The sequence below is a fragment of the Phalaenopsis equestris genome, unplaced genomic scaffold (genome assembly GCF_001263595.1).
Source record: "Phalaenopsis equestris unplaced genomic scaffold, ASM126359v1 Scaffold000410, whole genome shotgun sequence".
Classification (NCBI taxonomy): domain Eukaryota; kingdom Viridiplantae; phylum Streptophyta; class Magnoliopsida; order Asparagales; family Orchidaceae; genus Phalaenopsis; species Phalaenopsis equestris.
The window spans coordinates 292,328-305,855 of NW_018164851.1; the positions used below are offsets into that span (position 1 = coordinate 292,328).

Genomic DNA, 13,528 nt, shown 5'->3' on the forward strand with positions numbered 1-13,528 from the left:
TCTTGGAATCATTATCATATTTTAGTCGAATCTAAATTAAATTTAATTTGAGCTTAGTGTTTGACCCTTGCCTCATGCATACTCTAAATCTTAAATCATAAACAATATTCAAATATTGTCCAGAGAACATTTGAAAAAGGCTTTCATTGTGCCCAAATTATATTATATAGTTTTTTCTCATTATCTTGTAAAGAATTTATGAGCTATTATGATTTGAACTTAGATATAAATATATATAATTTCTTTATTTCAAGCTAAAACGACTCAGTTATTTCATATTCGGCTTATTTACTTAACAAATGATTCAAACACGAGTTTGCAGAAGTGTTTTGAATCTTAGGGTGCGTTTGGGGAAGCTTGTGTTTATTCAGATAAACCGCTTATCTAGAAACGCAGACCGCGGGTTTCGACCCGCATTCCGCTTGTAATGTAAAAAACCAACTGTGTTTTTCAGATAAACTGCTCAAACACAGTTTCCAAATGGTGAGACGACGTTTTCAAAATACCGTCACAGCGGATAAGCTACCCCAATGAAACCTATTCTCATTTTGTTTTGGCGATGTTTGAATATTCTTGGAATCATTATCATATTTTAGTCGAATCTAAATTAAATTTAATTTGAGCTTAGTGTTTGACCCTTGCCTCATGCATACTCTAAATCTTAAATCATAAACAAGATTCAAATATTGTCCGGAGAACATTTGAAAAGGCTTTCATTGTGCCCCAATTATATTATATAGTTTTTTTTTTCTCATCATATTATAAGGAATTTATGAGCTATTATGATTTGAACTTAAATATAAATATATATAATTTCTTTATTTTAAGCTAAAATGACTCAGATATTCGTATTCGGCTTATTTACTTAACAAAAGATTCAAACACAAGCGAGCCAAACACGAGCTCATTACGAACGAGCTTATTTGAAAACCCTATTTTCAAGCCAAGTTAAGATAATTTAAATCATATTTGAAAATGAATCATTGTCGAATATTTAAAATATCTCGTGCAAAAACTTGCATAAGATTGATACCATATGCCATGATTAGAGCATCTTATCTTTCGTTTTTCGATCCATACAATTCTCTTCTGTTGCCAATGTGACTTAAACGAGCCTTTCTTGAAACATAAATATCAACAACTAGTGATCAATTAGAATTCTAAATTATAATATGAGTAGATTTATGCAAGACGTAGCAAAACTTCTTTTAATCATTTTTTCTTAATGGCAAGTTGTCATATTGATGTTATCATTTTTGCTTGTTAAAGAACATTTAATTAACCCATCGAGCTTAGAATAATAATAATTATTACCATTATTATAAGATAAAATTATATTAATTCACTTTTATTTTAACACATTGATCTTCATACTTATAATTATACTGTGGGCAAAATAAATAAATATATTAATTCACTTTTATTTTAACACATTGATCTTCGTACTTATAATTATATTGTGGGCAAAATAAATAAATAAATGTTCCTAAACCTATCCCAAAAGCATTGGGGCAATTGAGGTTATATTTATATGTGGAGACAACAAATTTCTTGAATTTATTTTGAATTTGTGCTCATTATAGACTATTGTAAGGCAACAATCCAAGAAATTTGAGTGATTTAATAGTGATTGAAGAAATCACATCTATTATTATTGTTTATGATTTGGTGATAACTTACAAAAATTTCATTTTGCAAAGAAACTCATATTTTTTGTCCTTACAATATTTTATCAAGCATGCTTTCCTTTGTTGAGGTACATTGCTATTTTTAAACAATCAAAATCATTTTTTTTTAAAAAAAAAAAAGAGACTTTCCAAAAATTAAAATTAATCTTTTCAAAAAATGAAAATTTAATAAAATTCTTTCAAAATAACATTCCTCCTTTCCTACACTATAAAAAAAAAAAAAAAAAAAAAAAAAACTAAAAACTAGCCTTTTCAATAGATGAACTTAAATTTAACAAAATGTTTTTCAAAAATAATCTTTTTAAACAAAAATAATACAAAATAAAATAAATAAATAATAATAATAACCCTTAATAGAGTTTTCCAAATAGATCTTAACATTTCCAAAGAGACAAAACTTGAATAAAAACAAAACCTTTTAAAACAAGGTCTTTTAAATAGACCAAGACCCTTGAAGTAAAATAAAACTAATCAAAGTCTCCTCAAAATAAGCAAACCATTTTTTAAAAGAGAAAATTTAATGAGACCTTTTTTTTTAAATAAAACTATGACTTTTTCAAACATAACCATTCTAAAAATTTTAAATAAAACTTTTTCTAAAACCATTTCAAATGAAACTTAAATAGAATTTCCAAACAAAAACAAAACTTTAATTGAACTTTTTAAAAGAACACATTTTTCAAATGAAAATAAAAACCTTTTCCAAACAAAAGAAACATAAACTTTTCAATATAAAACTTAAAACAAAATTCTCCAAATTTAAATAAATCCTTTTCAAAAAAAAACCTAAATTAAACTTTTAAGAAGTAAAACATAAACAAGCCTAACAACCTTAAGAAGATCTTTTTCAAAATGAAATAAATTTAAAACCTTTTTGAAGATATGTGTGCTCTCCAATTAACACAAAAGTTATATAGCTTTGCAAATCCAGATTTATATATGTTTATATGATTGGCTCATGAATGAACATGTTAAAATTCAAAAATCTATGATTTACAAGCTTATCAATTAAACATATAAGTCTTGAGCAATTTCATGCATACACGCTTCTCACATTAAGATTCATTTGATTAAATCTTTGTACGACATAACAAAATACTTTACATATATATGAAAATTTGAAAAGTAAGCATGTGAAAGAATCTTAAATATGAAACGTGTGCCCACCCAAAATTGAACCCATGCTTGAACCCATGCACCAAAGTTGACCAAGTCAAGCTAAATTAATCAAACCAAAGCCACTACAACGACCATTTGGACTCTAGTGACCAAGCTAGACCCACCTAGCTCACCCTCCATGAGCTATGGACCAATGGTCCCTTGATTTAAGGGATCTTTCCCTTTTTTGGACCTAAACCAAAATTTCCTTGCCATTAGGGGTTAATCATCATAAACCCTCTCCTGGCTCCCCTAATAAGCATGAAAGACTGGAATAAGACTTTTTTTTGGCACATATGTTGAGCATAGGATAGTAAACCAAACGTTGAAAGTCAAACCTAGAAAGGTGAATCAAAAGGGCAACACTTTGGATAGAAAATCAAACACAAAACTTGAATTTAGAAGACCCTGATTTTCATGATAACTGACAAACTAGGGATAAAAAAAAAACATGAATTAAATTTTAAATCCTATAAATAACTTTAAAATTCAACTATATAAATCATTAGAACCATCATTATGTAGATCAACTGTGAACCTTAAGTTAGCCAAATTAAAAAAAAAATCGACGATCATAGATGCCCTAGAATAGTTTAGTCTAGAAGCTTGAACTAGTTTAATAGATACCTAGAGTTAGTTCTAAGGACTATGTCATATAAAACAAACAGCCTTACCTCATTAGATTATGTAGGTGACTTAGAATAGAGTGACCATGGTTACTACTAAAGGCACCTCAAACCACCTAATAGAAAAAATGTTTGCATTCACTTTCGTCATGCTAATAGTGGAGACCTCTAACTATCTGGTTGGTTAATATTCTAAGGATCCTAATGCACCACGGATGATGAAAAATCACGGACATCTTGATCGGGGGCGTTATTTCCAAAAGCTAGCTTAGTCCACCCATTTAGTCTTTATTATAGCCTAGGTTTATTTTAGGGTTATGACTTCACTTCCATCTAAAAATCCTTCCTGCTTATCTTATCCCTTAGTCTAGGATTGAACTTCAAATTTTCAAATTCAAATCCAAATCCAAAGTTCAAATCTTCAATTTCAAAAAAGAAAAACCTCAACTCCTTCAATTTCAAACTTCATGTTCAAACCTTCAAATTTAAACCTCAAATTTAAATCCTCGACTTTCAAATCCTGAAACTCAAACCATCAAATTCAAACCTTTAACAACTTCAAACTCTCAAGATGGTAATGGCAACACCGCCCCCAGGATCGAAGAAATCGTGCTCGAAAATGATATTCTTGTAACAGAGAGAATACACATACCTGCGAGCAACTTCCCAGCTCACAATTTGGGCTAATTGAAACCTTCCTCCTCTAGTGATGGTGATCTTTGGCATCTTTTTGGATGCATCGTAAGGGGGAAAACATGAGAAATTTTCAAGAGAGTGCGACAGAGCTTCACAACGAAAAAATTCGGCACTAGACCCATACCCTATTTATAAATGATCAATCGTCACAACACTGAGCATGGCGCTGCGGCACTAGGCCCGAACCATAACTCCTTCAAACAGTACCCATCAATATTTTTGGCGGGGCATCATAGCTCTGAGACTAGGGTCGAGAAGCTTCCTTGTTCGATGCGTCAGGGAGTTAAAAGTCGCATTGAATGGGTTAAATACATGTCACGGTGCCAGGTCGGGCGCCACAAACAGCAGTGGCTTCTCATCGGATATGCGTCTTATCATATGCAGGGTCATGGCGCCAGCTTTGGAGCCGCAGTTCCTGACAGCTTCTTGCAATTCTGTCTGGCTAGCCGACTACAAACAAAAGTCCAGTAAAACTTCTGAAAAGCACTGTCATTAAAATAAGCCAAAAATGGCACCAGCAGAAGTGTAACAATGTATCTCTCATACTCTCAAAATCCTTCTACAACTTATATGTTCAATACATTCCCTACTGTTAACTACACCATGGTATAAGTTATCATTTGAGACTATGAAGTGGATTCGATGGACCTCAAAGAATAATCACATAAATAATCTAATCTTAGGCTTTGCGTCTCGGAGCTTAAACTATCTCAGTAAACAATGAATCAGACGCTTTCTTCCACGCTATCATCTCTGAGAATTTATGAAGGTTTTGGTTGAAAGCATTTGTAAACAATGAATCAGACGCTTTCTTCCACGCTATCAAGGAGAGTTTATGAAGGTCTTGGTTGAAAGCATTTAGCTAAAATCTGTGAATTCCATAGCTACAAAAGTTGAAGTGGAGCTGTTCCAGGTGAGATATTATCATATTTACTACACTGATAGACAAAAGAATGGTTGTGAAATACAAGGAAAGCTCATTCAGAGCAGGACCTCAACGAACAGACTCTGCAGGTTCATCATCAACTTTTCCAATGGCCTCAAGGATTGAAGAGTATGTAATAGCATCATACTCAAATCCCATCACACTCATCTCCTTCATCAGTTTAGCTGCCTCCTCAAACATCCCTGCATGACTAAGAGATCCAAGAACAGTGTTGTACGAGACAGCATCTGGTTTATATTCAGACTGCTTCATATTCTTAAGCATCTCCATGGCCAACTTCGGGCCACCAACCTTCGCCAATCCATTTAAGATGATATTGTGAGAATTTATATCTGGTTTACAGCCTTCTTCTTGCATCGTCCGAAACAACGACTGGGCTTCATCTACCATGCCGGCCCTTACCATCCCAGACATAAGAGCATTATAGGCATAAGTATCTGGAGTACAAGAAAGTTTCTTCATTTCCTCAAAAAGATCAATGGCGTCATTTATGCGTCCACATCGGCCGAAATGCTTGATCATAACCGCATATAAACGAGCAGAGGAAGAACCGCAATTTTCTTTTAGTTCCTGAAATAACTCACAAGCAGCCTCATACCTCCCAGCTTTACCAAGAGCATCAATTAGACTGCAATAGGCTGCTGGGCATGGAGGAAAGCCTTTCTCATCCATTTCTTCGAGAAGAATCAATGCTTTCTCTACTCGATTGGTCTTGCAGAAACCATCAATGAGAATGGAGTAAGTGAAAGTACTCGGAGCGATCCCTCGCTCCTTCATCTTCTCAAACCAAGCGGCGACCTCTGATGCTCTAGATTTTGAATCAAAAAGAGTTTTGATAATTGTATTGTATGTGACCACATTTGGAACACACTGAAGGGACTCCATTTGACCAAATAGCTTCAGCACATCATCAAAACGACCAGCTTTGCTTAGAATGTTTAACAGATTATTGAACAGCACTGTATCTGGCTTGCAATTTTCTTTTTGCATTTCAAGAAAATAATGGTAAGCATCTTGTACTCTTCCCATTTTACCAAGTCCTTTAATCAATTCAGTATAGGTGAACACATTGGGTTTACAGCAAAGCTTCTTCATTTCATGAAACAAACCGAGAGCCTTGTCAGCATTCTTTGAATGGAAAAACATGGCTATTAAGGTGGTATAAATCTTTGGCGTGGGTTGCATTTTGTTCTCCTTCATTTCCTCAAACAACCTTGTTGCAGAATCACCTCGTCCCAATTTGCAGAAGGTGGAAATGAGCGCACTGTAAGTCACAGAATCGGGGAAACAGTTTCCATCATCACACATTTCGCTGTAAAGCTCATGCACCTTCTCATGATGTCCCTCCTGCATCAACATTAGGATCATGGTGTTGTAAACACTCGAAGTTGGCCTGCATTTTCGAGCTTTGATTTGATAAAAGATAGTGCAAGCCTTGTTGACCATTTTTGCTTTACAGAGAACTCTGATAAGTTCAGATAGCACTGGAGGGGTGACGATGCAATCGCTTTTTACCATGTCTTGGATTGTTCTCCACATCTCCCCTACCAATCCCTCTTGTTCAAGGCAATGAAGCATGGCCATGAAGGTGGAACAATCATGTTCAAATTTTTTCCTTTTACCAGCCCATCTGAAGAACTGTATCTTCACACCAATCTCAACATCTGTTTTCAAAACCTCGCGAACTAAACGATGATCAACTTTCAGCATCAGTACTTCCAAGGCCTTCTCTGCATCAGGCCCCCACTTAAATATCTTCAATATTCTCAGGAATCTCTGATCCAGTAGCCGTGAGCTTGAGTTCCTGAATGCCCCACGGCTTGTTGAAGTAGATGAAGATGCATCTATTAGATTTGGAAGTCTGAACATCTGAACAATTTCATTCTCTACAAAACAAAATATAGTGGAAGCCATCAGAAGGTCGCACATAATTTTACTGTATTTAAACGGGTAACCAGAATAGCGATAAGCTATCAAAGATTCAAAGAAGGGCGCTTTACAATTAAACGAAATTAGAGGAAGGCAAGAGAGGGTTTCATCAGGGCCACAATCAGCAAAAGATCAATCAGTAAAAGAAGCAGATGAAAAATGAATAGCATTTCTTGAGAAGTCGCGACATTCTCCTCATTTCCAATCAGTAACTGGGCATTGTTTCATTGCAAGCAACAAATGGAAGGCCGAACAAGACCTGAGCAGGAAAGATTGTTGGATCAAAAGACGCACATCACCTGTTTGTTTTAATCGCTCATACAGAAGAGGCGAAGTGGATACTGCTCGCTTAAGAACCAGCGAGGCAGGCTTCCAATTCATCTCGACGCCGAAAGCAACAGCAAAGTTGGATTTTGAGGAAGAAATTTGGCCGGCGGCAGCCAGGTTCCAGGAACGTATCCCTCGGGGCAAGCACGGGTACGGGCACCCAAGAAAAAAGTTAGAATTAAGGGCTAAAATACATTGCATTTAAAATTAAGGTTTTAAAAATCAGATCGGGCCGGTCCATTCGGTTCAATTATTTTGATCCTGAATCAATGGCTTGTTTCCGGAGAACACCCCAACTAATCCCATGTGCAAATTTGAATCTCGGTCAAGGATATGAAACCCTGGTGGAGAGTGGACTTGAGTTTGAGGGGCTAGCTTCTCTTATGAAGGGAAAAAAATTGCGTACGTCAAGCGTACACAGGAGTTACGTACGTAAAATGGTACACGGGGGTTACACAAGGGTTACACGGGGATTACAAGGGGTTATAACCGCATTGTAGCTCCCGTGTAACTCTCGTGTAACCCCACTGTAATCTTGTAACCTCAATGAATAAAATAAAAGTGTGGGTTACAGGTGAGTTACACGAAAGTTACAAGGAAGTTATAACACGCTTGTAACCCCCATGTAACCCCCGTATAACGCCCGTATACCCTATTACGTACACATCTCTGCTTACGATTGACGTACACAATTTTTTTCTCTTATGAAGAGACTAGAGAATTTGATGACTCTATTATAAATGTGACTAAAAGTATTTTATTTTGTTTATTTATTTATTTATATTTATAATATTATATTTTTATTGTATTATGTAGATCATACTTAATTATTTTTAATATGTTTTGCACCATCCAGTTCAACTCCTATTTTAACCCTGGTCAAACCAACCAAACTTGAACATTTCCTTCTTCCAGTTTAATGTTTGATCCGATTTTCACAACCTTACTTAAAACATTGTTATTTACAAAATAAGAATCTATGATAAAATGAATTAACATATTTAAATAGATGATGGCTTGAATATGATATTTGGTTGCAGGGAAAAGGAATGCAGAGTAAAATGGAATATTATGAATTTTTATTGCAGTATAATTTGAATACTCATAATTCTGCTATACCATGTAAAAGTCATAAAAACAACTTTATACTCCTTCATTTTCATGTCAGGAATTGGAAAAATTATTGCATACATACACCGCATGCAGAGATAGATGCAGTGTCCGATCCTGACCGTACATCACGGTGATCTACGGTCGGGATGCAAGAACAATTTTTTTGAAAAACAAAAAAATTAAAAATGGGGCTCACCGAAATACATCATGACCGTAGATCACCGTGATCTACGGTCAGGATCAGATGTGTAAAAGTCATAAAAACAACTTTATACTCCTTCATTTTCATGTCAGGAATTGACCAACAATTAGACAACATATCAAGGCATTAGAAGGTGATGCATTGAACAAGTCAGCAAGACATTTCCAATTGAGCTGATCAAAAAAGAAAATAAATAATCTTGTGACAATTAAGATAAAGAAGCAATAAGCACTAAATGCAAACCCAATCATGCATTTATTTTTGAAGAACTTTACACAAAGTGTTCCCATAATTCCATTTGAAGAGTTGCATATAACATGTTTCTATAATTCCATTTGTTTCAATAATTTATGAATCTTCCTCAGTATTAGGGTCGTACCGTTTGGGGCAGCTAATAAGTGCGGTCGGCGTTTTCAAAACGCCGCCGTACTGTTTGATTCGCGTTTTTCATCCGCTTATGTGAAACTGCGTTTGGGTTTTTACAAGGCCGCGTTTCTGGATAAGCAGCTTATCCTGAAACGCCTGTGGGCCGCGTTTAAGGATAAGCAGCTTAGCAGCTTATCCTGAAACACACAAGCTGCCCCAAATAGACCCTTAATCTCAATCTCAACAATCTCCTACAATCATAAAGAAAAATTTGCGAGCAAAAAGTATCACAACACAAGAAGATTTGAAAGATATTAAATATCTTCCAAGTAGTTGTAGATTATGCATATCATTCAACTTTCATAAAACTCCAATGCAAGCATATTAAATGGTGAGATTGCATCATGTTACATGGAATAGTAAAGACATACCAATAAAAGTATTTTTTGAATAATAGCATATCCATAAATAAAATATTTACCATAATTAGCTTATTTTCTATGGAATTGGGTGATTTTAGTGTCATTGGAAGGCTTACAAAGGCTTCTATGACTTATGTTATCCATTTTATTCAATTCTTAGTACATATGCTACAATTTATAAAGATATTTTTGAGGTTTAAATTTGTTTTAAAACATTAACCTTATCACGCTATTTCACCATAACTAATTGGTTTCTAGATGGAATTTGTTGATTTTGTATAGCTTAAAAACTAACAAAATTTTTAATGGCTTATATGTTATCCATTTTATCTAATTCTTACTACATACAATGCACTGTAGAAAAATTTGAGTCATTAGGTCACCATCAAATAGTAGAATTATACAATTACATATAAATCATGTAGTTTTTGCATATATCAATACATGAGAATGCTATTTCTACAAAATCAAAATAGAAAATGTTAATAGAGCGTCATTTTACATAGCAGAGTAATGTAAGCATCATAAGCATCATCAACTTTCCTAATAACATGAAGAATTGCAGTCAAATTTGATAGCTAGAATAAACATAACCCCATGACAACTTTCTTATCAGAAGGATCTCCAATGAAGTCAACATTAAAGTACTCCAGCAAAAAAATCATGAGAACGAATAAAAATCATAATGCACAATATCTCAGGCATAGTTTTTTTTAAAAAAATTTAATTTACTTAGTAATTGATACTATGAACCACATAAGCAACATCATAGTAATGGAGTAAAGAAGCCTCCACTAATTTACAATAGCATGTTGAGTGTCTAACATAAGAGTTGCACTAATAAAGTTGAAATGATTGTGCAATTCTAGTAGGGTTGAGATTGCTTCAAGTAAGAAAAGACAACATGAGAGAAAATAAAAAGAATGCATCCACAGTCATAACCCATATGAGAAAAAAAGAAAGTTAATTTCAGCCAAACCAAAAATAAAAACTGCACACAAATAAAAGATAAAATCTACAAACGACAGAAATTGAAAATCTCGGAACCTTGAGAAGAAAGAATGCATCCATAATCATACAAGGTCAAAATTAAAGGCTTATCACAATAATCCATCACACTGATCTTGTCAAAGAGTTAATTACAAAGGCAAAAAAGAAAATGCATGTTTTTTAAGCTCTATGATTGTAACTTTCCTCCATTCAACTATTTTAGAAGACTTGCAAGATAAAAAGAATAAAAAGAGAAAATGCATCTAATCCCCTCTTCACTTATAACTATGATAAGTTGGAAGCATAAAATGAGTATTTTATATTATTTTAATTAAAAATAATATGCACCAAAAAATAACTAATACGTGTAAATCACCTCAAATAATTCGTCATAATATTTATAAAATTGTTCACCTAAATATAACAAACGATAAAAAAAAAAATTCCTTATTTTAGCAATTGGGACGAAAATAAAAAATCGCACATTTTTAGCCTGCACATAAAACCGTGGTCCAACGAGCGTTCGTTCTAAGTGGAATCGACATTGCGGACTCACTCGCGTGGTCTGTTTCGTCGTTTGAGGTCGTTCATACCACTTTTTCAGCAAACGATCCAAAATGATAATTTGTGTATTTTTAGCCCGTATTTGAATCGTTAACGACATGGACGCCCTCCTTTAGTAATATCGACGTCCTGGACATACATGACATCAAAAATAATAAAAAAAAATGATGCCAACATTTTGCATATATCAATACATGAGAACGCTATTTCTACATAATCAAAATAAAAAATGTTAATAGAGCGACATTTTACATAGCAGAGTAATGTAAGCATCATAAGCATCATCAACTTTCCTAATAACATGAAGAATTGCAGTCAAATTTGATAGCTAGAATAAACATAACCCCATGACAACTTTCTTATCAGAAGGATCTCCAATGAAGTCAACATTAAAGTACTCCAGCAAAAAAATCATGAGAACGAATAAAAATCATAATGCACAATATCTCAGGCATAGTTTTTTTTAAAAAAATTTAATTTACTTAGTAATTGATACTATGAACCACATAAGCAACATCATAGTAATGGAGTAAAGAAGCCTCCACTAATTTACAATAGCATGTTGAGTGTCTAACATAAGAGTTGCACTAATAAAGTTGAAATGATTGTGCACTTCTAGTAGGGTTGAGATTGCTTCAAGTAAGAAAAGCCAACATGAGAGAAAATAAAAAGAATGCATCCATAGTCATAACCCATATGACAAAAAAAGAAAGTTAATTTCAGCTAAGCCAACAATAAAAACTGCACAAAAATAAAAGATAAAATCTACAAACGACAGAAATTGAAAATCTCGGAACTTTGAGAAGAAAGAATGCATCCATAATCATACAAGGTCAAAATTAAAGGCTTATCACAATAATCCATCACACTGATCTTGTCAAAGAGTTAATTACAAAGGCAAAAAAGAAAATGCATGTTTTTTAAGCTCTATGATGGTAACTTTCCTCCATTCAACTATTTTAGAAGACTTGCAAGATAAAAAGAATAAAAAGAGAAAATGCATCTAATCCCCTCTTCACTTATAACTATGATAAGTTGGAAGCATAAAATGAGTATTTTATATTATTTTAATTAAAAATAATATGCACCAAAAAATAACTAATACGTGTAAATCACCTCAAATAATTCGTCATAATATTTATAAAATTGTTCACCTAAATATAACAAACGATAAAAAAAAAAATTCATATTGACATTATAATTTATGTCAATTTACATTTGAACCTAAAACAAAAATCATCAAGAAAAAAACACGTTCAATATTCAAAATAACAAAATATAGCAAGGAATACCTCCAAATTTGTTACAAATTCATAAATTTAAAATATCAAGCTAACTTATCACAACTCATTAAGAATAAACCATCAAAGAACTCTATAACATAACAACACTTGTTAAGTTCCTTTCACATCCACCTTGCCTTTGAGATAAATGATTGAATCATTGTTGTTTTATTAGAAAACTTATCAAAACTAGTGACAAAATCTTTTACCGAGAACCCTGTAATACTGAACAACTCTAGCCTTAGCTGAGTGAATAATTTTCTCTCTTATGAAACTCTTGTTGTATTTTTATAGTAGTAGTAACTTTAGTTATATTATTAGTCATCATAATAATATACTCATGAATGATTAGATCAATAGAATAAAATGTTTTTATTCTTATTTTTTTAGCACACCCCATAGAAGAAGGGGGTATAGCTTACTTTATTGTACATATATTACCTTCCGTAATATCTACTTCGAGCCACTAAATAGAATAGTTTTATCTATTATAGTCTCTTTAAAATATCTGCTCTCTTTATCCAAAATTATTTGATGAATTTCAGGTAGAATTTCATTAATATCTTACTTAATTCAATCTCTAATAGCATGACTTTCACTACAAGCTTTTTCCAACTCTGTTTAATTTATAATGAGGAATTAAAGAAAGTTACTTCTTTAGAAAAAAACCGATAACACAATAAGTACATAGCATTTAATTTATTTCATTTGATGTTTTATTAAAAACATAATCGTGTAAAAATAATTTTTGAATATGACATATGTACTCCTCAGGGCGTATCAATATATTCTTTTTTACTTTTACCCCAAGCATGCCAAAATTTCCTTTTATCTCTTAAATATGACTCCATAAAGTTATTTAATATTGAATATAATTTTAAGTCGAACCCTTATAAATTTAATTTCAAAATTTTCTTTTAATTTTTGAGCAGCATCTTGATAAACACATTCTTTAAATCAACATACTCATCAATAATTTGTAACAAATCAGTTTCCCACTTAGGCTTTAAGCTCCACATAATTTCTTCTCTTTTAACTTTTAGAAATTAATTAAATATTTGATTGTTGTATGTTCATTGCCCCTATAAATAATAACTAGAAAGTAAAAAATAGATGACCAAAAGTATGTGAAAAAATATTTGCACATCCATAATAATAAAATTAAACATACAATGCTATGACAACAAAGAGAGTTATAAACCAATATCAATGAAGCAT

The 13,528-nt window shown here is 32.9% G+C and overlaps 1 protein-coding gene across 3 annotated transcripts; it reads right to left on the reverse strand.

Moving 5' to 3' along the window:
* Window positions 1-4,962: 4,962 nt before the first annotated feature.
* Window positions 4,963-7,519, reverse strand: LOC110026983 (pentatricopeptide repeat-containing protein At3g16010). Of its 3 annotated transcripts, none has more exons than XM_020728230.1 (2): window positions 7,343-7,519; window positions 4,963-7,000 (listed from the first exon to the last, which is right to left on the reverse strand). In XM_020728230.1, exons 1-2 carry the CDS (start codon window positions 7,422-7,424, stop codon window positions 5,163-5,165), a joined length of 1,920 nt encoding a protein of 639 aa, XP_020583889.1. In that variant the 5' UTR covers window positions 7,425-7,519; the 3' UTR covers window positions 4,963-5,162. The 3 variants fall into 3 exon arrangements, with proteins under 3 accessions (XP_020583889.1, XP_020583891.1, XP_020583890.1); XM_020728232.1 differs by having other exon boundaries at window positions 7,338-7,360; XM_020728231.1 differs by lacking the exon at window positions 7,343-7,519 and adding an exon at window positions 7,115-7,132.
* Window positions 7,520-13,528: the final 6,009 nt, after the last annotated feature.